Below are 23799 nucleotides of genomic sequence, written 5' to 3'. Positions count from 1 at the left end.
CCCAGTTTCAACACAAGGTCTATTTCATTTCATCCTCACCATTCTACCTGCGGCTGATGTATCAAACATGATTACACTGGTAGAAGAACCAATCATCTCACATTTCCTCATCATCACTCGGTATAAATTCTGAAGTTCTATTTCCAACAACATTGTGTGAGCAGCACTAGAAGGACAACAGCAGCCCAAGAAAGGGCAGGAAAGATATGGAGGAAGGATGTGGAGGCTTTGGAGGAAGTGCAGGACAGATTTACCGGAATGCTAACTGGATTAGAGGCAATTAGCTATAAGGAGTGTTTGCACAAACTTGGATTGTTTTCTCTGGAATGTCAAAGGTTGAGAGGAGACCTGTCTGAAATATGTAAAATTATGAAAGGCAAAGGTAAGGTAGAAAGTCTGAACCTTTTTCTCAGGGAGGAAATGCCAAATACTAGAGGACAAAGCTTTAAGGTGAGAGGGACAAAATTTAAAGAAGATGTGTGGGGCAAGTTTTCTTACACAGAGTGGTGGGTTCCTGGAACTTACTGCTAGTGGTAGTTCAGTTTAGTTTATTGTCGCGTATACCGAGGTACGGTGAAAAGCTTTTTGTTGCGTGCTAACCAGTCAGCAGAAAGACAATACATTATTACAATCAATCCATTTACAGTTCATAGATACATGATAAGGGAATAACGTTTAGTACAAGGTAAAGCCAGCAAAGTCCGGTCAAGGATAGTCCAAGCGACATCAGAAGTAGATAGTAGTTCAGCACTGCTGTCTGGTTGTGGTAGTGATGGAGGCAGAAACCTTAGTGACTTTTAAGAGGCTTTTAGATAAGCACATGGATATGGAGGGATATGGATCACAAGCAGGCACAGAAGATTAGTATAACTTGGCATCATGCTCAGCACAGACATTATGTTCCTGTGTTATACTGCTTTCTGTTCAATGTTCTAAGGGCATTTAGAGATGGGCAATAAATACTGGCCTTGCTGAGAAATGAAAAGGACCCTCGTAACATTATGGCCCTCAGAACGTTACATGATGAACTGATGATGAAATTATTCAGAGAAAGAACACATTAACCAACAAATATTCTCTATTATTTAGAGCTCCGATTAAACAGAAATTACCCAGAAGTTCCAAACTGGCAACAACTTAAAGCAGGTACATTGATAGTCAGTGCAATTATTTAGCCATTTTTGTAAAAGTTAAACCATCATAGTAATCCATGATACTGGGCACTCTTTTGATGCAGGTGGAAAATGGAAAATCTATCTAGCAAAACTCAATAGTGATGAAACAGCTATGAAAATGTTTTCCTTGGAAATGGTAATGTATGGAGTAATAAAAAAATCCACTCCCATTCCATTGGTGTCGGAACGTAGTCTTGATATGGACTTATTGACATATGAGGTAAAGTCTTTAATTTGCACTCTGCAGAATATACGTTTATAAAATGTTAATAAACTATGTGGTCAAAGCACCGAATGTTCTTACTGGCAGAAAGTATTTGTTTCATTGACATAATATCACCCTGAGCTATCTAGTAGCATTCTTTTTTCAAACAACTTGAGCAAAATTTGAACTTGATTTGAACATCTTACATTTATGTAACATTTATAAGCCAGGCAAATGTCCCAGAGGAGCTTCACGGAAATAGAATCAGTGAAAATGTTGAAATTATATGTACATTGCATTAATTCCAAAGATAAGCTAACCTGAATGAGATTACAGGAGCATTGCAAATTCTCCACAAACACACATACCCATGTCCATGAAGTCCTTTCAAACGTTTTGCCTTCTTTTGAGTTGTGAATCCTTAGATCCATCATGTCATTTAAATCTCAGAGAAATGTAGATTTCCAATAATAAAGAGCTGGTTGGTTATAACTCTGGATGGTACATTGAATGTTACAGAACTATCTGGTCACAACCTGAGGACAGACCTGACCTGTTGAGTTACTCCAACATTTTGTGTCTATCTTTGGTCTAAACCAGCTTCTGCAGTTCCTTCCTCCACCTTCATATAAACTGATAAAAACTGCTGAATTCTTTTTACTCACATTTCTTCATTCCAACACAAACACATAACACATTTTCTACTTTCTCACTTGGTCTGTTTCCACCCTTGCATAAAACTCAATTATAAATTAGCAAACTTCATACGATATTTTAAATCTCCAAGAGCATTCACACCTTCGGATCAGTTCAGAGCCAAGATTTGATTAAATTTGCAAAACAGCAGAAATTAAAGTTATGCAGAAAACTTCAAGGCCTTGATATTAGATATAGGCGAGAAGCTAGAAGAAAATATCTATCTGCTTTTTGTCCATTTGCCAAACAGTGGAATTAGTGGCTCTTTAAGGGTTGCTCCAACAAAGGTAGAGTCAGCCAAGCTCCCATATAGGAGTGCAGTGTGGTCTTGGATATATTGCATGGTAGTTTAGTTTAGTTTGGAGACACAGCATGGAAACAGGCCCTTCAGCCCACCGCACGCCAACCAGCGATCCCCGCACATTAACACTATCCTACATTCACAAGGGACAATGTTTACCAAGCCAATTAACCTACTGTATGATTCTGTACAAACCAAAGATCTCTGAGAAAACCCACACAGGTCATGGGGAGAACATACAAACACTGTACAGACAGCACCCATAGTTGGAATCGAACCTAGATCTCCAGCGCTGAAAGCGCTGTAAGGCAGCAACTCTAGCACTGCGCCACCGTGACCACACTAGTAATGGATGTTAGAGGTTGAGATGCGTGTCTTCAGAGTTTTGAGTAACAACTTGCAGAAGTTGTGATATTACAGAGCAAACATCACAAATAAAGCATAGCAGCAACAACTGACTGTCTCTAAAACTGGGATGGAAGAACAATGCATTCTGACTTTTCCTTTTTGGGATATAATGAATTGCCAAATATTCAGTGACACCATCAGACACATGATAATTACTGTTTGAATGTTATCAACACAGAGTGCATTGTGAACGTTCATGCCCAATGTTAGCAGTTTTATGAATCACTGCAAAAAAGATTGCAACCACCATTTTGCCACTTAATGGTGCATTCTGGATCATGTGACTTAGATAGGTTGGGTGAGCGGGCAAATACATGGCAGATGCAGTATAATGTGGATAAATGTGAGGTTATCCACTTTGGTGGCAAAAACAGGAAAGTAGACTGTTATCTGAATGGTGGCTGATTAGGAAAAGGGGAGATGCAGCGAGACCTGAGTGTTATGGTACACCAGTCATTGAAAGTAGGCATGCAGGTGCAGCAGGCAGTGAAGAAAGCGAATGGTATGTTAGCATTCATAGCAAAAGGATTTGAGTATAGGAGCAGGGAGGTTCTACTGCAGTTGTGCAGGGTCTTGGTGAGACCACACCTGGAGTATTGCGTACAGTTTAGGTCCCCTAATCTGAGGAAAGGCATTCTTGCCACAGAGGGAGTACAGAGAAGATTCACCAGACTGATTCCTGGGATGTCAGGACTTTCATATGAAGAAAGACTGGATAGACTCAGCTTGTACTCGCTAGAATTTAGAAGATTGAGGGGGGATCCTATAGAAACGTACAAAATTCTTAAGGGGTTGGACAGGCTAGATGCAGGAAGATTGTTCCCGATGTTGGGGAAGTCCAGAACAAGGGGTCACAGTTTAAGGATAAAGAGGAAATCTTTTAGGACCGAGATGAGAAAAACATTTTTCACACAGAGAGTGGTGAATCTCTGGAATTCCCTGCCACAGAAGGTAGTTGAGGCCAGTTCATTGGCTATATTTAAGAGGGAGTTAGATGTGGCCCTTGTGGCTAAAGGGATCAGGGGGTATGGAGAGAAGGCAGGTACAGGATACTGAGTTGGATGATCAGCCATGATCATATTGAATGGTGATGCAGGCTCGAAGTGCCGAATGGAATACTCCTGCACCTATTTTCTATGTTTCTATGTGCTGCTGAACAAAATGGTGCTAATATATAGGCTGAATATGACAAAACAAAGGAATTCTGTAATTTAAAACTCTTACAAACAATAAAGAAAGTTCAATTGGAGTTAAGCTTTCCCCTTTTGGGAAAAGGTTTTTGGGCTTTTCTTCTTGCTTTAACTGTTATCAAGCCAATGGGACTGACGTTCTCAGTGGTATGGCTGCATCAGATCTTCTATCCAATTGGTAGACCTTTCCTGCTCACCTTGTGTGTCTGCTCTGTCTCACAGTTTCCATCGGCAACGGCCACATTGCTTCCCTGAATGGATCAACTTCCTCTGGCTTCCATACTTTTCCCGCAGTTTTCTCAACAAAATAATTCCATTCCAAAATAAATCTGCATTGTAGGAATTATTATCACTCGTTTCTCCTTCTGAAAGTCACTCTGTGCATTATATCTCTCTGCATTTGCAATTTTGCGTCGATTGCTTTAATTCCCCTTTCACATTGATTGTGATCACCCTTCATTTCTTTGTCCTCTCTAGCAGTCACCTGTGGCATCATAAAAGCAGCCATTAAATCTTTATTATCCTGTTCTGCTTCCTCAGTCCTCAACCAACGCTCATTAACTTCACAGGCTAAAGTCATACTCATATTGAAACATCCTCTCTTGAAGTATGCTATCATTCACCATGTTTCACGTGCATCTCCAAACGTCTTTACTTTCTCTCACTCTGTCCTCTAGCTGCTTTAGAAGTTTGATTGTACCCAACCTACCATCTACGACTTTGTGCAACTGAACCTTTGCATTTTGCATCATTTTTACTCTACCTTTGGTATAGCAACATTAAGCCACTCTCTATCCTGAGTGTGTCCTTGTTCAGGTACGAGTCAGATGCATGGTTTCTAGTACCAATTATTTGGACATATTGGAATACATTACCAGACTCAAAAGCTCTGGAGATAATTAGATTACAAAATTGTGTTACTTAAAAATAATTAATGCATTACATACAAATATAGTTATAGATAGTGTGAACTTTTTCATCACTTACACGATGGATACGAAAGATGGATATGGACCAAAAGCAGGTAAATGGGACTAGCAGAGATGGGCCATCTTGGTTGGCATGGATGAGTTTGGCTGAAGGACCTGTTTCCGTGCTGTGTGAATCTATGACCCTATGACTCTAAAAGATTTATAACAATGAATCTGATAAAACTATTGCACATCCCCTTAACCCCTTTTAGTTTAATCTTCAACTGTTAATCCCATTGCAATGCAAAATGTATTTATTCAAAATCCAAATACTCCCATGATAGTTCATCTGTGAGCACAGCTTTGAATAGCAACCAACCAATGTTACCTTCCAGACTGAGGCCTTAAATATTGCAATTTAATTAGTCCTCAAGAGCAATTAGTCCCCATGGCAGTATTCCTCTACTTGAAGAGACCTATGCTATTTTTCTCATGATTCAACACCATTTCATCAGCATTGGCCTCCACAAGGCTCCATTGTTTTTGAGGACATTTTTGTGTTGTAAAAAATATTCAACCACCACTTCACCCAAGGCTATGTTCCAGCCATATTGGTGAAGAGCAACAGAGAAAGAATGGCAACTAACAAAGTTATCTTTAAGATTCTGTAGACTGTGTTATTGCTTGCTGATTCAAATGTGTGGCTACCCTTTATAATTAGTTAAATTAGATCTGGGATGCAGATCTTACGTAAGACACTTAATATGGATGGGGGTGGTGTAGAGGGTGGAGGGTTGGTGGCATAGTACAAAGAAAGAGAAAGGGAAGGACATTAAGGGACTTGAAAATTAAGGAAGTAATTTTAAATTGGAGCTGTTGGAAGAACCAGTCTGATGTCAATCAGCGAGTGCAGAAATAATATTTGAGTACAATTTGTTCGATTTAAAGAGCTGGGGCAGCAGAGTTTTAGATGTGCTGAAGATTATAGAAGGTGGAGATAAGGAGCATTCTAGAAAAATGATGGCCCATTTGGAATCGGAGGTGGCTAAGGCAGGATAGAGTGCAAGTTGGGCAATATTATAGGAGTGAAAGTGGGCCATCTTAATGATGGAGAGATTTGGAAACTCCATCAACTGCAAGGTTCCTTCAAGTCGTTACACCAAGGCATTACATCGGCCATTACATCACTACACCACCATCAACCCATCATCACTGGATCAAAATCCTGAATCTTCCTACGAAATAGTACCTTCACCACAAAACTATATAAGTTCTGGAATGGGAACTTCCATTGAAACATTCTGTTGAAACATTCCATTGAATACATGGCTTCCTATATTATAATGTGGTCTTTCATATCGATATTTATTTAAAAAATCCCTTTGCCATTTTCATGCCCATTCTACAAGTTTTTTTAATGTCGTTTTATTTTTACTTTTGTCTTGCCAGATGTCTCCTAATTATTAAGTATACACCACTTCATTCTCAAATTTAGCACCATCCATAAATTTTGATTTTGTATTTCCTGTTCCCAAGTTCAATCATTTACATAATAGTAAGGGTGGTCAAAAGATAAATCCTCATAGAAAATAACTTTGCACCTTCCATTGAGGGGCCTGTCCCACTTTGGTGACATAATCCGCGAGTTCTGGCAAGTTTGCCCTTGACTCATACACGCAGCATGGTCGACACGAGGTCGTAGGAGGTCTTCGTAACTCTCCTTCATGCTCAAGAGTGGTCTCCGCGTACTCGAGGCCTCAGCTAGGTCGCGGCATTTTTTTCAATATGTTAAAAAATGCCCGTGAGTAAAAAAAGGTCGTCATGGAAAAAAATCTCGTAGGTTTAGTCGTAGTACGTTGTAGTAGGTCGGCATGTTAGTAGTAGGTAATCAAGGGTAGTCGAAGGTAGTCGTAGATAGTCTTCATCATAGTTGAAGGAAGGTTGAATGGAGGTCGAAGGAGGTCGTCTTCACTCTCCACTATTCAGTGCCCAATTTTCCCGAAGTTAGTCACAGCTAGTCGAAGCTGGTCTTCAACATGGTTGAAGGAGGTCTTCTACATAGTCAAAGGAGGTCTTCAACATGTCATTTTTTCAAACTCTTCTAAACTCGCCAATTAGGTCGCCCAAGAGGGACAGCCCCTTTAGTTTTTTCTTAATTCTTGTTTCTGATTTATATCCAGTTTAAAATCTATTCCTGGTCAATGGTTCCATATGCTGTGGTGTAATCAAGAGTCTATTAAACCGTAATTGATGAAAAGCCCAATTGAAAGTCCATGTACATTACATCCTCTATACTCCCTTGGTCTATTATTTCCATTATGACAGCTCCCTTGAAAACCATTGACTAACAGTCTGCACATTGCAAAGAAGTTATTCTCTAAGTTTTAAAACCATTCGCGACATCTTGAGTATAAAGAAACGTGGTATGTACTGCAAATTCATTCTTTCTTTCATCATGCAGTCATTTTGGCATAACAATTACAACTTCTGTTGATGAGGTTGGAAGTTAATTTTGAAAAGCAATAATTGCAAAGTGTAAATATTTTGTGCCATGATCAGACAATAAAATAAGCCCATGCGCTATCACTCTGAGACTGAAACAAATGTATTAACTGTGTTTAATAAGAGGCTTGAGTAATAAACCTCTAATTAACATGTTACAAGAATTAAATATGTGCCTGGCAAGAAACCGTGATGTTGCAAGTATTTATAGGCTACTGGTGGTAAATGCTGTGGGGGGGGGACAGCCATTTTGTTGAAGAACATGCATCTAAAAGATTAATCTAAAGGAAATTAATTTTCAAGATGACTTTCCACCTGTGCAATACAATATTTTACGGTGTCATTTTCCCACATACAGTTTTTGACATATTGCTCTGACTAAACCTTGGGCAATGAATGTTTCCCAGGAGCTGGGGACATTAAAATGATCCAGAGATCAGAAGCATCAAGACTACTGTTTTATATTTCCTGTGGGATTTTAGTTTCCCAGGGACTTGAAGTAGATAGTGCGGTAAATTCATTATATTTTTTCCTAAAATTCCCTCTCTTTGCTCAGCACAAGCACTGAAATAATGGAAGGTTTTGTCCAGCATCAACCTTCAGATTGACAAGACTGTGGCAGCTAGCTTTAAATTAAATGCGATCTTTTTTGATGGGTATGATTGAGATTTGGACTGTGGAGGCTTTCTAACTGTACCTAGTAGGCTGCCAAATCCTGAGTCAACCACAAGGTGCAAATTCTTCAAACTTGCAGCTGCACTTCTAATTCCACCAATGACTTCTGATACTCAGCCTGAATAAATGAAGCTTGCAAGAACTAAAAATGTATTGCAATGTCTAGTATATGAAAATGAAGAGCAGAGCATTTACATCATTTTATGTCCAGCATTAGTGTTTGATAGTTCTGTGTCAGATATGAATATGACCCGGTTTTCTGAAATTCTGATTCAAGTTGTTAATACAAATTGGAAACTGTAGGGGTCTCAGCAATAATAGTCTAGATTGGGATAAATGACTCTACAAAGCAAATAGCATGGAAAACTGTTATTAAAGGGTTTAAAAAGGTAAATTGTCTAAATTAATTGTATGCGTATTTTAAAAAGATATTCACAGTATTAACTGATATAATTGTGGAGTGGGTTAATCTTGGCTATTTGTGGTATTATAGATAGTTTGTAGTTGGAATGGTCAATAAATATTAACCCCAAAGTGTGTCACAATATAGTGGACTATTTTGCAATGCAATATTGATAATTAAATATAAAAATATATTGCTATTTAATGAGACATGATTAATTTCAAATTGTTTTACTAATACACGGTGTACAATACACTTTGAAATTCCAGATTAATATCCCAGAAGACATAGGCCTCCCCTGGAAAATCCGTCTAGGAATCGGGAAACGGGGAAAGAAAACAAATCCTACATCTCCACTACCACTTTCCTATTTTAAAATGCAAAATACAACTACTCTGGCTGCATTTATCTACTCAATTCAAGAGAGCCTTCCTGTATCTTCTAATGGTGACAATTGGATTGAATTCCCTGTCGAATGGCCACAGAGATCTGCCTTAAGTGGTGAGTATAAAATCCTGATATAAATATGGTTTATTATATTCATTCATACATACCTTCCAATGTTACATGTTGATATCTAGAAATATAATTTCCATATATTTTTCAGTACATTGCAACACCAAATCAGTTTTACCTGGAATGAACTGTGTGAGCCATAATTTTCCACTGAAATCGTACTAACCTACATTTGGAGCATGCGTTTTGAATCATAATTCACTGACACACGTCTTTATTTTCTAGTAATAGGAGCACTTCTAATGAGAGCATTGGACATGTTACGGATGTTTCAGTCTCTATTAACATGAATTGGACTTCAAGGCTTCATCACCGATTGCAGTACATTCAGTGGAACTGAGAGCATTTTGCAGAATGTTTTGATTTTATCTGCTGCTTAAAGGGAGCTTCAGATTGGGCAGTTTATAAATCACTGCGATCTTCTTTAATCTTTCCAGTTGAAATAGTATAGTACAATTTACAGGCAGTGGCTGTTCTGGTATTTATTTGTTGAGCTGCTCTATAAAGGGTACAGAGAAGATTTATGAGATTGGTGCAAGGACTCAAGGGCCTGAGCTATAGGGAGAGGTTGAGCAGGCTGGGACTCTATTCCTTGGTGCACATGAGGATGAAGGGTGATCTTATTGGACATGACTTCAGAATTAAGGGACAGAAGTTTAGGGGTAATATGAGGGGGAACTTCTTTACGCAGAGAGTGGTAGCGGTGTGGAATGAGCTCCCAGTGGAAGTGGTGGTGGCAGGTTCATTGGTATCATTTAAAAATAAATTGGATAGGCATATGGATGAGAAGGGAATGGAGGGTTATGGTATGAGTGCAGGCAGGTGGGACTAAGGGGAAAAAAAATTTGTTCAGCACAGACTTGTAGAGATGGCCTGTTTCCGTGCTGTAATTGTTATATGGTTATATGGTTATATGGTTATTGAGGTGCATAAAATCATGAGAGGAATAGATTGGGTAGAGGCATAATCTCTTGCCAGAATGAGGGAATCGAGAACCAGAAGACATAGGTTTAAGGTGAAGGGGGTAATATTTAATAGAAATTTGAGGGTTAACTGTTTGTTAGGGTGGTGGGTGTATGGAACAAGTTGCCAGAGGAGATAGTTGAGGCAGGGACTATCGCAATGTTTAAGAAACAATTAGACAGATACATGGATAGGACAGGTTTAGAGGGATATGGGCTAAACGTGGGCAGGTGGGACAAGTGTAGATGTGACATGTTGGTCAGTGTAGACAAGTTGGGCTGACAGGTCTGTTTCAACACTGTATGATTCTAAGACTATGGCTCCATGCTTATTCTGGGGCTGACATCACTGGCAGCATTCCCTGAGTGCTTGCATTGGGAAAGCGTAGTAGACCATTCAAGTAGACAAGAGACCTTGGCACAGAAGGCAAAGACATGGCTCAGCTGCAAAACATCTATTCAAAGACATTATCCCTGAACTGTAGCTATCTGGGGAAATACTGTATGTATTTGCAGGCTCAGTTTGCAAAGTCTAGCATCATGCAGCATAAATGATGTCAACAAGGCTTTCTATTCAGAAAGGAATTAATTGATACCTTACCTTACACAGGAAAACATGGCATCTCAAGCCCTGAAATCTGCAGTATTCCCATTTTCTCGTGTGAGGGCAGATATTGACTGCACTCGCCACCCGTAAGGTTATTGGTCTTGGATTAAGAATCTGGACCTCTTCATGCATTTTTCTTTAAATCCAGCTGGCTGCCTATCACGAGCAGTTCCTGATCGTGAATTCCATGTTTCCAGGCAACTCCTTCTGCCCAAGGGAGTCTGCACCTGATATTTTCAGCAGCCAGTTCTTCCCCATGAGATGGATTCAAGTGACAAAGACTCTCTTCCCCATGGCTGCTCATTTAATGTCTAACTCCAACCATTGTAGCTGAGAGCAAGTGCAACAAGAGCCAACAAAACACAACCAAGGTAGGGGAAAAAATCACACCTTCCTGAAGGTGAAATCCCGATGCCTTCATCAGTCTGGGGCAACCGTCAGTTTCTGGCCTGTAGCTGGGGAGACCTCATCATTGTGCACTGAATGCTGCACAAACCTTCCCAACATCTCCAAGTGCAGATGACACAAAGCTGGGTGGCAGTGTGAGGTTGCTATGAGGCTGCATGGAGACATGGATAGGTTGGGTGAGTGGGTAGATACATGACGGATGCAGTATAGTGTGAATAAACGTGAGGTTATCCACTTTGGTGGCAAGAACAGGAAGACAAATTATTATTTGAATTATGTCAGATTAGAAAAGGGGGGGTGCAACCAGACCTGGGTGTGCTTGTACATCAGTCACTGAAAATAAGCATTCAGGCACAGCAGGCAGTGAAGAAAGCTCATGGCATGCCTTCATTGTGGGAGGATTTGAATTTAGGAGCAAGGAGGTCCTACTTCAATAGTACAGGGCTATGGTAAGACCACACCTGGAGTATTGTGTGCAATTTTGATCTCCTAATTTAAGGAAGGACTTGATGCTATAGAGGGAGTGCAGTGTAGGTTCACCAGGTTAATTCCCGGGATGGCGGGAATTAAGATGAAAGAATGAGTCGACTGGGCTTGTATTCACTGGAATTTAGAAGGATGAGACCGGATCTTGTAGAAACATAAAATTCTTAAAGGATTGGACAGGCTAGATGCAGGAAAAAAATTCCCGATGTTGGGTGTGTCCAGAACCAGGGGTCGCAGTTTAAGAATAAGGGGTTGGCCATTTAGGACTGAGATTAGGAAAAACTTTTTCACTCAGAGAGCTGTGAATCTATGGAATTCTCTGCCACAGAAGGCAGTGGAGACCAATTCACTGAATGTTTTCAAGGGAGAGTTAGATTTAGCTCTTAGGACTAAAGGAATCAAGGGTTATGGTAAAAAAGCAGAAACAAGGTACTGATTTTAGATGATCAGCCATGATCATATTGAATGGCGGTGCTGGCTCGAAGGGCTGAATGGCCTACTTCTGCACCTATGTTTCTATGTTTCTATTGCTGGAGAAAGACCAGCAAAGAGCTCTGGGCACTGAGTATATGAGGCAGGCACGAAGAACAACGGGCAAGACAAGCATGAGATCCATCGCTACTGGGCGATATCCCTGCTTAACATTAACAACCAAATCCCAGCTGAATGGTGGAGGCAGGCATTGGCCACATGAGATATAATGAACTCCCAGACAGGGAAGCACTTCACCGCATCTCCCAATCCCAATCCCAATAATGCTTCATTAGCCAAGTATATTTTGCAACATATGAAGAATTTCATTTGCCAAATCAGTCATACAAATAAAAAGCAACGAAATCTAAACATAACTAAAACTCTTGTGCTCTTCCGGTTTGTGTGATTTTTCTATTTGCGATAGCACTACGATTTTTCGTCAGCTCACTCACCGTTGATCTGTGCTGTGAGTGCAACAAGTTTCATTCCAATCGATGGTATATTGTAAAAGTTAGCGAAATTTTTAAATCTTAAAAACCGCACGTGCGCAGATCGATCTCCTCTGCTGCCAGTCAACGCCACGCAGATTGGTCTCTTCTCCTGTCACTCCGTGGGATGGTCCGCCCTTCCTGGGCCATCGCGTCTTTACTGGAGCTGAGGGACACTGTGGGTGGCCAGTGGAAGTCTCCAACCGGACACAATTTTCAGAGGGACTGGAAACGGCCCGACCCGGCATGGGAGATGTTGCCAAACGGAAAGTGGAGAATCTGACCCTGGCAGAGGAGAGCATCCAGCGCTCACTGTTAGTCCCAAACGCACCGCCATCACAACGCCCCGCAGCGCCAGCTCGAGTGGCAAACTCGAGATCCTTGTGGGGGGGAAGAGGAGTTATGGAGGGAGGGTGGGTGTGATTGAGGGTAGGGGAAAGGAGAGGTGAGGGAGGGATTGGGGAGGGTAGGAGGAGGGGGAAAAGAAGAGGGAGGAGGTAAGGAGGGAGAGTGGGGAGGGGGATAGAGGGAGAGGAGGGGGGAGTAGAGGAGGTGAGGAGTGGGGAGGTAGGGAGTGGGAAATAGAGGGAGAGGAGGGCTTAGGGGGATAAGAGGGGGGTAGGGAGAGGAGAGGAGTTGTGATGGGAGGGAGGGAGTGACTGAGGGTAAGGGAAAAGAGAGGGAGAGAGAGGTGAGGGAGGGGTTGGGGAGGGGATGAGGAGAGGGGAGAGAAGAGGGAGGGTGAAAAGGAGGGGGAGAAAGTGCCAAGGATGAGGGGAAATCAGCTGCGCCTGTGGAGTTGAGGGCTATGGGTGAGTGGTGGAATATTGCGTTGGGGGACCAAGCCTCCAGTGTGACAGGGACCCAACGGGTCCCACTTAGTCTAGTACATTTTAACATAAACATCCACCACGGTGACTCCTCCACATTTCTCACTGTGATAGAAGGTGAAAAAAAAAGTTCAAATCTCTTCCCTTATTTGCTCTCCCACAGTCGGGGGCATAGAGCTCTCCGATCTTGACGGGATGATCTTGACTCCCGTAGCCGGCAGCGTTTTGGCACCCCTCATCGGGGCGATCAGCTACTGCTTCGGGGGTATATCAGCTGGGCGATCGAACCCCGTGTCAAGGCTGGTCGAGCCTCTGTGTCGTTGGAGCTCCCAACTCGGCCTCTCCCGAGACTGCAAGCTCTCGATGTGTAAAGTCTGCTCTCGATGTAAATGAATCGTCAACACAAGTCCCACCTGCCTGCATTTGGCCCACATCCCTCTAACCTATCCTATCTATATTTGTAAAAAAAAAGCTGCCCTTCAGGTTCTTATTAAATCTTTCCCCCCTAACCTTAAACCTATGTCCTCTGGGTCTTGAATCCCTTACTCTAAAAGACTCCGTGCATACTCAAACACAACAGTACCAAACAGAATGATGTCTTATCATACCAAAAATGGCACAGTATAATTTCTAAATGTATTTTAATCACAATGCCAATGCTAAGAATTACTAAATTCCTTTCCATAGCTTCAGCTTTAAAATCAGCAAAATCTCAGGAAACACCTAAAACAGCCCTTTCAAGGAGATTCTCTGGATTCTCTTTACTGGAATTCTGCGGGAGAGTAGAACAGTTAAGCAATTTATGAATAATCTCCTCAGAACTCAAGCTCATGTGTTTCTATAATGTCATGGGGTATTGATGTTTTTTCCAATTAACTTACAAAAACACTTAATCCTTAAGAATTGCAAAGCCACGAAATATGGAATGACAAGCAGACATGTGTGGACACACATTCACTTTTTAGGGAAGGTTGAACAGCAAAACATCAGCTTCTCAGGTTGAGGTTTACAAGATAGGGATTTACTCTTCCCACTGTCAACCTGGTCCCCAGGACCCAGCAGATGACTGGCCAGGCCTATCATGCCCCGCTCATCAGACCCAGATACTCAGGGCCCACTCGGTGTCTGTCTTCAGGGCATGAGACCTTAGGGTCTACTCAATGTCAGGCTCATGACCTCTGGGCATATTTCATGTCCTATATGGTCCCTCAGAACCCAGTCGATGCCCAATACATGACCTTAGGACCCACATGATGTCAACTTTGGATTCCTGAGGGCCAATCAATGTCAATCTCGATATTCTGGGCATCCTTGATCATTCTAATACCTTACATTTATATTCTCCAACTGATCTGATTGTTTGATATAAATAACACGCCCAGTTCCAAAGCAAAAACCTGTCTCTGATAAGTTGTCATCTTAAAAAAAACCTTTATATTGGCAGCATAATTTTTCAAAGCCAATCACAGAAAACATTGCAGTTAATTTCCTCAGACCTTTCAGCAGGGCCAATTTACAACACATTTCCAGCAACAAGTCAATTTTAATGAACAGCCAAGAAAAGCAGAAAAATGCAATGTTTTCAACCATGATGAAAATAAATAATTCTGACTAGTGCAATAGATTGAACAAAAGGATTTAAAAATAATTAATAAATAAATACAACTGGAGGTTTGGCATTGTTAAAAATAAACCCTGTATATGTTTAATCCATTTCAATGCTTTTTCCATTTTATCTCTTTGACTGCTCAATGCTGGCAACTCCCTCATACATTCTGTGGTTTTATCATGCTTTTTCTTATCCCCATGCTTGGTTTCCAGTTCACTTTATTATTAAGGTCAGGTTGGGGGGAGTTCCCCCCCACCACAGGTACCATGTAATCCCGTGCTTCCTGCGCCATGGTCGGATAGTCGGCGACTAAACCGTCTCCCCCACCTGGTTTGCCAGGTGAGGAAGGGGATGTGGACTCCCAGCAGGACCAAAAACAAGACCTGTCAAAGGGCGGATGAGCTTCCAGCGATCTAATGGCCATCCACACTTCAGTAGAAGTTGCGATCACTGTCGTACATAGCATTGTAAGGAATGACAAGGCACACACCTATACTTCCATCGGCGGATGTCCGCGGGAACTGGAGAACAGAGATGTGTGGTGCGTCCATCACCGTTCCCGTTGGAAACCAGCACCACTGTGTCACTAATGTTTTCAACGATGATGAATTATTATTTTTTGAATTCCACATTTTTAATCATCTTCTTTTATTAATCTCAGCTTTGGGGCACATTCCTGCCGTGTCACTGGGTAAGCTACAAATCTATCCCAGAATATCACCCTAATGGATTTGGCCCATTTCAAATGATTCAAATTATTTAAGGGCCTGTCCCACTTATGCAACCTTTACAGGCGACTGCCGGCACCCGTCATAGGTCGCCGACATTTCCAACATTTTGAAAATTCAGCGGTGACCAGAAAGACGCTACGACTCTTTGGTGACCTCTCACGACCATTGGAGTTCTCTCACAACCATACAGGTGACCCCTGGCGACATGCCGCGGGTGACCTCTCACAACCATACGGCCTGTATGGTTGTGAGAGGTCTCCTGTGGTCGTGAGAGGTCTCCAAAGAGTCGTGTTCTTGCTATTGAGGGAGTGCAGCGTCGGTTTCGGTTCACCAGGTCAATTTCCAGGATGGCGGGGCTGACATTTGATGAAAGAATGGATCGACTGGGCTTATATTCACTGGAATTTTTGAATGATGAGACCGCATCTTGTAGAAACATAAAATCCTTAAGGGATTGGACAGACTAGATGCAGGAAATATGCTCCCGATGTTGGGGGAGTCTAGAACCAGGGGGTCACATTTTAAGATTAATGGGTAGGCTATTTTGTACTGAGATGAGGAAAATCTGTGGAATCTGTGGAATTCTCTGCCACTGAGGCAGTGGAGGCCAATTCACTAGATGTTTTCAAGGGAGAGTTTAGATATAGCCCTTAGGGCTAATGGAATCAAGGGATATAGGGAGAAAGCATGAATGGGGTACTGATTTTGGATAGCCTACTCCTGCACCTGTTTTCTATGTTTCTATGCATGTTATCCCTTTCCAAGAACAAAGGTGGTCAAATTATGTTTCAATTATTAACAAAAAAAGATTTTTACCAGGAATTTCTTTGAACCTCACTCTAAATGGTTATAAAAAGCTGTGTGGAATATTGTGTATGGTGGAAATATGATATAAAAATAGAAGAATCAGTCCAGCCAGTACCAGTGGAGAAATAATCAAAGCTGAATTTTAAGTTAAGCCTTTTCCCTTTTCACAGTTGGTGCCCAACCTGCTGAGAATATTCTATATTTTCTATTTTTTTATTTAGAATCTCGAACCACACTATGAAGTTCCACGATAATGTCCTAGGATATAAAGTCTTAGGATCAAGAATACTTGCTTGCACTCCGTTTTATGGGTTCTGAGGTGGCGAATGATGTCAATGCATCCTGGGAGTAAACGAACAGTGACACATTCTTAAAATAAACCTCTTTCTTTTCAACAACACCCGTTCCCCTGAAAGCAACTAACTTTGAGAATAGATATCTATCGCAAATGATTAATTTTAGCTTTAACTAGACTAAGTGGGACCCGTTGGGTCCCAGCATCACACGGAAGGGCTGGTACCCCAATGCAATATTCCACCTATCCAGAAATTCAAATATTTATGGCCAATGGGGGGGCTTTCTGGAGCGCTAGTATGGGTGTTGTGGGCTGAAGGGATTGGTTTACAGAGGGCTAGTGTGGACATTGTGGGCTGAATGGATTCTTGGGCTAGCGGCTCAGTTGCTCAAGCCTGTTGTGCTGGCAGCTCACTCACTCACGGCTGGTGGATTGACTCACGGCTATTCCTTGAAATTCTATTTCAAGCAGGGTGCAAGGCCACCAAATTCAAGTGCAGTTTCTTACCCTTCAAGCATGGTGCAAGGCCACCAGATTCAAGTGCAGTTTCATACCATTTCCAGCAGGGTGCAAGGCCACTAAAGACAGCGATTTGTGACCTCTCCCTCCTCCATCTTGCAGAGACTGAGCCACGCCCACACTTTTGGGTTTTTTTGTCCCTCCCCCCTCCCACCAGAAGGTGTGTAGCCTTCATGGCATGATTGACAGGAGAGAAAATCTCAACATTGTTCAAACACTAATAACTCTTTTAGTTTTCATCGATGGGAAAGATCCTCGGCACGTGATGAGCGGAGGGGGACTCTGAGTAAGATGGCCAAAAATCACAGCTGTATGTGGTAGGCAAGGCAACTTTAATTAGGCATGGCAACATTAATTAGGCAACACAGCTTAAGCACTTCCAAACCAAAGGCAACACAGCTTTAGCATTTCCAAACCAAAGGCAACACAGCTTTAGCATTTCCAAACCAAAGGCAACACAGTTTTAGCATTTCCAAACCAAAGGCAACACAGCTTTAGCATTTCCAAACTATATTTTCAAACCATATTAAGGGCACTGACAGGTCAGTAAAACCACTCACAATTTAATGGCATGTGTTCAGTGTTATTCACAGCTCAGACTGAGAGACGTGACCCTCTCGCTCCCCCATCTTGCAGAGACTGATTGAGACACTCAACACATCAGGGTTTTATAGTCCCTCCGTAAGGAGCGTGGCTTTCAGGAGAGAGAAACTCAACATTTTTTAAACACTAATAACTCTTTTATTTTTCATCGATGGGAAAAATCCTTTTGTCCTGCGCAGTGGAGGGGGACTGAGTAAGATGGACAAAAATCAAAGCCGTAAGTGGCAGCGTTTTTTCTAAAATCAATATACAGAACAACAGGAAGTGGTTAAGATCAGACTTTTAGTAATATAGATTACGTAGCATGGAAAAATACGGAAATTAAATGATTTATTTACAACATTTTAGTAATAATAATATATGTGGTGATAATAAAGGACTTTAAACTGAAGTGCTGTTGGTACAACATTGCTTCTCCTTTCATTGCAGTTATGAGCTACCAAATAAAAATATACTGCAGTGATTTTCTGGCCTTAGAAAACCCTGCGTCTGTGACACTGTGCGTGTATGGGGCCAATGGAGATACAGGAAACAGAAGCCTTATAAGACCTTTTCACAAAGAAACAGGAGATAGACAGGTACCTGGTGCACCAAATGCCACATACCTTAGACTATACATTTGTTTCCTTATGGCACTGGAACTCCCTGTTTTTTCCATTCAAATTGTATTTGCTGGCATGAAGTCCAGTAGTAAATCCTAATTTTAACAATGATCAGAGGTAAAAATAGTAACAACTCAGATATAGATTAATAAAGGAAATACAGCATCATAAGGTCATGAGTAATAGGAGCAGAATTAGGCCATTTGGCCCATCAAGTTTACTGCACCATTCACTCATGGTTGATCTATCTCTCCCTCCCAACCCCATTCTCCTGCCTTCCCCTCATAACCCCTGACACCCATACTAATCAAGAATCTATCTATCTCTGCCTTTAAAATATCCATTGACTTAGCCTCCACAGCCTTCTGTGGCAATAACATTCCATTGATTCACCTCCCTCTGACTAAATACATTTCTCTTTTTCTCCTTCCCAAAAGTACAGGCCCAGTGCCGTCAAATGCTCATCATATGTTAACCCACTCATTCCTGGGTTCATTCTTGTAAACCTCCTCTGGACCCTCTTCAGATCCAGCACATCCTTCCTCAGATATGGTGCCCAAAATTGCTCACAATATTGCAAATGCGGCCTGACCAGCGGTAATAAGGCCTCAGCATTACATCCCTGTTTTTGCATTCCAGCGCTCTTGAAATAAACGCTAGCATAGATAAAAGACTAGAAAAACAAGGAACTTCTGCTGCTGGTTTACAAAAAAAGACACAAAGATCTGGAGTCACTCAGCAGATTGCCTGACCTGAAACATCACCTCTCCATGTTCTCCAGAGATGCTGCCTGACCCAATGATTACTGCAGCATTTTGTGTCGTTCTTTACAGATAAAAGGCAACGTGGGTTAACCACTGGGTTGAGTTTTTTAGTTATAGATTGGATCATGAGGGCAATATGATTGATGATGAACTTTCAAAAGGCATTTAGTGAAGTGTCAGTAAAACTCAGTCCTAAAAGGGGCAGAGACCAGAAATAGAGACCTGAAACATTATCTGTTCATTTCCCTCTACATATACTGCCTGACCTGCTGAATTCCTCCTGCAGTTTGTTTATTACTCAAAATTCCAGCAGCTACTATCTTTTATGTCTCTACAGTCGTGGCTGAACTAACAACTTACAGTGATTTAACATTACATGCCTGCTTAGTTTAGATCTTTTCTCCTTCACTTCCTTTTGAATTATACCTTTTACATTACATTGGTGACAGCCTAACATCGGTGGTGGGGAAGATGCTGGAGTCAATTATAAAAGATGAGATAGCCCAACAACAGGATCTGTCCGAGTCAGCATGGATTTACCAAGGGGAAATCATGCTTGACTAATCTTCTGGAATTTTTTGAAGATGTAACTAGGAAAATGGACAAGGGAGAGCCAGTGGATGTAGTGTACCTGGACTTTCAGAAAGCATTTGATAAGGTCCCACATAGGAGATTAGTGGGCAAAATTAGGGCACATGGTATTGGGATAGTGAAGTGGTTGGCAGACAGGTAACAAAGAGTAGGGATTAACAGGTCCCTTTCAGAATGGCAGGCAGTGATAGTGGGGTACCGCAAGGCTCGGTGCTGGGACCGCAGCTATTTACAATATACATCAATGATTTGGATGAAGGGATTCAAAGTAACATTAGCAAATTTGTAGATGACACAAAACTGGGTGGCAGTGTGAACTGTGAGGAGGATGCTATGAGAATGCAGGGTGACTTGGACAGGTTGGGGGAGTGGGCAGATGCATGGCAGATGAAGTTTAATGCGGATAAATGTGAAGTTATCCACATAGGTAGCAAAAACAGGAAGGCAGATTACTATCTAAATGGCATCAAGTTGGGAAAAGGGGAAGTACAACGGGATCTGGGGGTCCTTGTACATCAGTCTATGAAAGTAAGCATGCAGGTACAACAGGCAGTGAAGAAAGCGAATGGCATATTGGCCTTTACAACAAGAGGAATTGAATATAGGAGCAAAGAGGTCCTTCAGCAGTTGTACAGCCCTAGCAAGACCACACCTGGAGTATTGTGTGCAGTTCTGGTCCCCTAATTTGAGGAAGGACATTCTTGCTATTGAGGGAGTGCAGCGGAGGTTTACAAGGTTAATTCCCGGGATGACGGGACTGTCATATGCTGAGAGAATGGAGCAGCTGGGCTTGTACACTCTGGAGTTTAGAAGGATGAGAGGGGATCTAATTGAAATATATAAGATTATTAAGGGTTTGGACATGCTAGAGGCAGGAAACATGTTCCCGATGTTGGGGGAGTCCAGAACCAGGTGCCACAATTTAAGAATAAGGAGTAAGCCATTTAGAACGGAGATGAGGAAACACTTTTTCTCACAGAGAGTTGTGAGTCTGTGGAATTCTCTGCCTCAGAGGGCGGTGGAGGCAGGTTCTCTGGATGCTTTCAAGAGAGAGCTAGATTGGGCTCTTAAAAATAGTGGAGTCATGGGGATATGGGGAGAAGGCAGGAATGGGGTACTGATTGGGGATGTTCAGCCATGATCACATTGAATGGCGGTGCTGGGTCGAAGGGTCGAATGGCCTACTCCTGCACCAATTGAATATTGTCTATTGTTATTGCCCTTTCGCGTTCTTTTTACCAAATTACATATTAAGCTTCTGTGCGTAAATGTATTTATTTGTCATACATGCACCCATACTTTCTGGCTGTCTATGTCCCCTTGTAGTCCATCAGTATCCTCCTCACTATTTGCTAGAAATCTAGAAATCCGCATTGCATATCCAAACTGTTCTCATTAATAGGTTCCATCTCATAAGATTCAGCCCACTATAGTGGTGCCATCTGCAAACTTGTAGACGGCGTTAGATGGATGATAAGAGAATCAAAGGAGTCACGAGGAAGCAATTTTCAGGAATGCATAAATTGATAAGGTGATGGAGTTTTATTCAGTTGCATAATCAAGAAAACAAAGGCAATGGAAATGAGATGTAGGGCTGCAAGGAATGTATCACCAAATGTGATGAATTGGATTGTCCTTACAAATGTCCAGCAAAGGGGTTTAATGACCTCTGCATGCGTTGTAACAATTCTATGATTCTATATTTTTACTTGAAATATTGATGCATTGAGTCTTTTTTTCCAGTCCTATTTATTTGAAATTAATGCAGTGCAGCTGGGGAATCTACATACCCTGGAGTTGTCTATCAGCAGTGCAAAGAGTAAGTTACATTTTGTCAACATCGAAGAATAATATCTGTCTTAGTTATTTTGTTGCCGCCCCAATTCCTTTCACTCACATTGGAGCTAACATACTCTAGATAGAACATGACTGATTTTCACATTTCCCTTCAAATTGGCAAACACAATTGTACCGTTGTGTCTTGACGTACATATAAGCAGTGTACTAGGTGTTTGACCTCTGCCTTTTACTGTCCAATTCCTTTTGATAGTCTTGTCAAGCTGATGAACTTAACACAAATAGATATCTTGTGAAAGTCAACCAAAGTTCAGTTGTGTTTTGGCTCCTGTACTTTCTTTGCAATCAATGCAACTGCAGTTCAGGAGCAGAGTATAACAACCAGAGGATATTTTATATAGTGCAAGTAACGAGGCATGGCTTTCCAGTCCTTGATCTCAGTTTTTATTTTCTGTACCAGACTCGCTGCAGTTTTCACTTATTACAATAGTGACTACATTTCAAGAGTAATTCATTTCCTCGCAATGCGTTGTGGTGTCTTAAATTTGTCAAAGATTCACAGAAAAAGCAAGTTCTCGTTATACTCAGTCTGGTCTTTATTGAAAAATCACACATGAGTTTAGTTTAGTTTAGAGATTTAGTATGGAAATAGGCCCTTCAGCCCACTGAATCCACGCTGACCAGCGATCGAGGCACACTAATGCTATCCTACACACACTAGGGACAATTTACATTTACGCCAAGTCAATTATCCTACAAACCAGCACATCTTTGGCATGTGGGAGGAAACCAGATCAACTGGAGAAAACCCACACAAACCACAGGGAGAACGTCCAAATTCTGTACAGGCAACCACCCCATAGTCAGGATTGAACCCGGAACTCTGGCACTGTCAGGCAGCAACTCTACTGCTGTGCCACCAAGGTGTGGGTTTCAAAATACTAATGGTTTATCCATTGACACCCATCTTTACATGGTCCTTTACATGGTTCTCATTATATTGGCACTTAGGATTAGCTTGAATTCTTGAGGGAGGAGGGGGGGGGGGGGGGGGGGGGGGGTGGGGGGGGGGGGGTGGTGCGCCAGTTTGTGAAAGCTGGTCTTCTAACTAACAGTCAGCTGCCAGTGATAGATGGAATACCGAGGAGTGGAAAAGTATGAAAACCAGTTTGGAAAATGTGTACAAACTTCAATGACTCCCTTTCTGGAATCTTAGGGAAGTGGAACATGAAGTGAACCAAATCAGTTTTGGTCTATGACAATAGTGCACAGGTTGTATGCATGTGCAGTGCAAAATTCAAACAGTGTGAACAAATCCCAGCGCTTTTTGTTCCTCTGTATCGACCTCCAAGGGATCCCATTGAATTAGTATCATCTTGTAAAAGATTTGCCAGGACGCTGTGCACACAGTGAGCTGCTAGATAGAGCTAATGTTCTCAGAAGGAAGTTGGAAGTTTACAAAGCCATTAAAGTTTAGAATTTCGGGACGGCAGAGTGGCGAATGGTATATTTGTTGCCTTACAGCACCAGAAACCCTGGTTTGATCCTGAATACGGGTGCTGTCTGTACGGAGTTTGCACGTTCTTCCTGTGACCAACCGGGTTTCCTCTGGGTGCTCCGGTTTCCTCCCACACTCCAGGGAAGTACAGATTTGTAGGCTAATTGGCTTTGGTAAAATTGTAAATTATCCTAGGCTGTAGGGTAGCGCTAGAGTACTGTGTGACCGCTGGTCAGTGGGGACTCATTGGGCCGAGGCGCATGTTTCCACACTGTATCTCTCAAGTCCAATGTCTAAATTCAGCGCAGGGAGTGTAATGCAAGCCCTGTTGCATGGATTCAGCTAATTCCAAAAGGAAATGCAAATCATGCCATAAATATAACCAATTTTATTCGCTAAGATATTAACTTTTAATTGCTATTATAATATAATTACTGAGTTTCTTTTGCAGACCATAAGATATATATTAAAGAGATATACGTAACTGAAGTTAGCTATCCAAGGACGATTTATGCTTTTACAGTAAATGAGTAAGTAACATTTCCAATGCACTTTAGAATAATTCAGCATGAAAGGAGACTATTGAGCATATTGTGCAATCAGACTTTGTAAAAAAAAGATTCTGTTTGTTCCACTTTTATATTTTTCCACCATATACACCATCTTTTTATTGCAATGCTACTACATATACATGTTTTTAACTACTATGAAATTACTTCTATAGTCCATTAAGATGTTGAATTTTG

At 41.6% G+C, this 23799-nt stretch overlaps 1 protein-coding gene across 2 annotated transcripts; it reads left to right on the top strand.

Moving 5' to 3' along the window:
• The first annotated feature begins 679 nt into the window (after positions 1-679).
• LOC129696293 (uncharacterized) lies at positions 680-22145 on the top strand. 2 transcript variants are annotated; one of them, XM_055634063.1, is made up of 4 exons: positions 680-1395; positions 8736-8967; positions 18231-18379; positions 21502-22145. In XM_055634063.1, exons 1-4 carry the CDS (start codon positions 1288-1290, stop codon positions 21607-21609), a joined length of 597 nt encoding a protein of 198 aa, XP_055490038.1. In that variant the 5' UTR covers positions 680-1287; the 3' UTR covers positions 21610-22145. The 2 variants fall into 2 exon arrangements, with proteins under 2 accessions (XP_055490038.1, XP_055490037.1); XM_055634062.1 differs by lacking the exon at positions 21502-22145 and having other exon boundaries at positions 18231-18568.
• Positions 22146-23799: the final 1654 nt, after the last annotated feature.

This window comes from Leucoraja erinacea, chromosome 4, assembly GCF_028641065.1.
Source record: "Leucoraja erinacea ecotype New England chromosome 4, Leri_hhj_1, whole genome shotgun sequence".
NCBI lineage: Eukaryota > Metazoa > Chordata > Chondrichthyes > Rajiformes > Rajidae > Leucoraja > Leucoraja erinaceus.
Note: the sequence above shows the minus strand (reverse complement) of the source record. Positions and strands in the feature narration are given on the sequence as shown.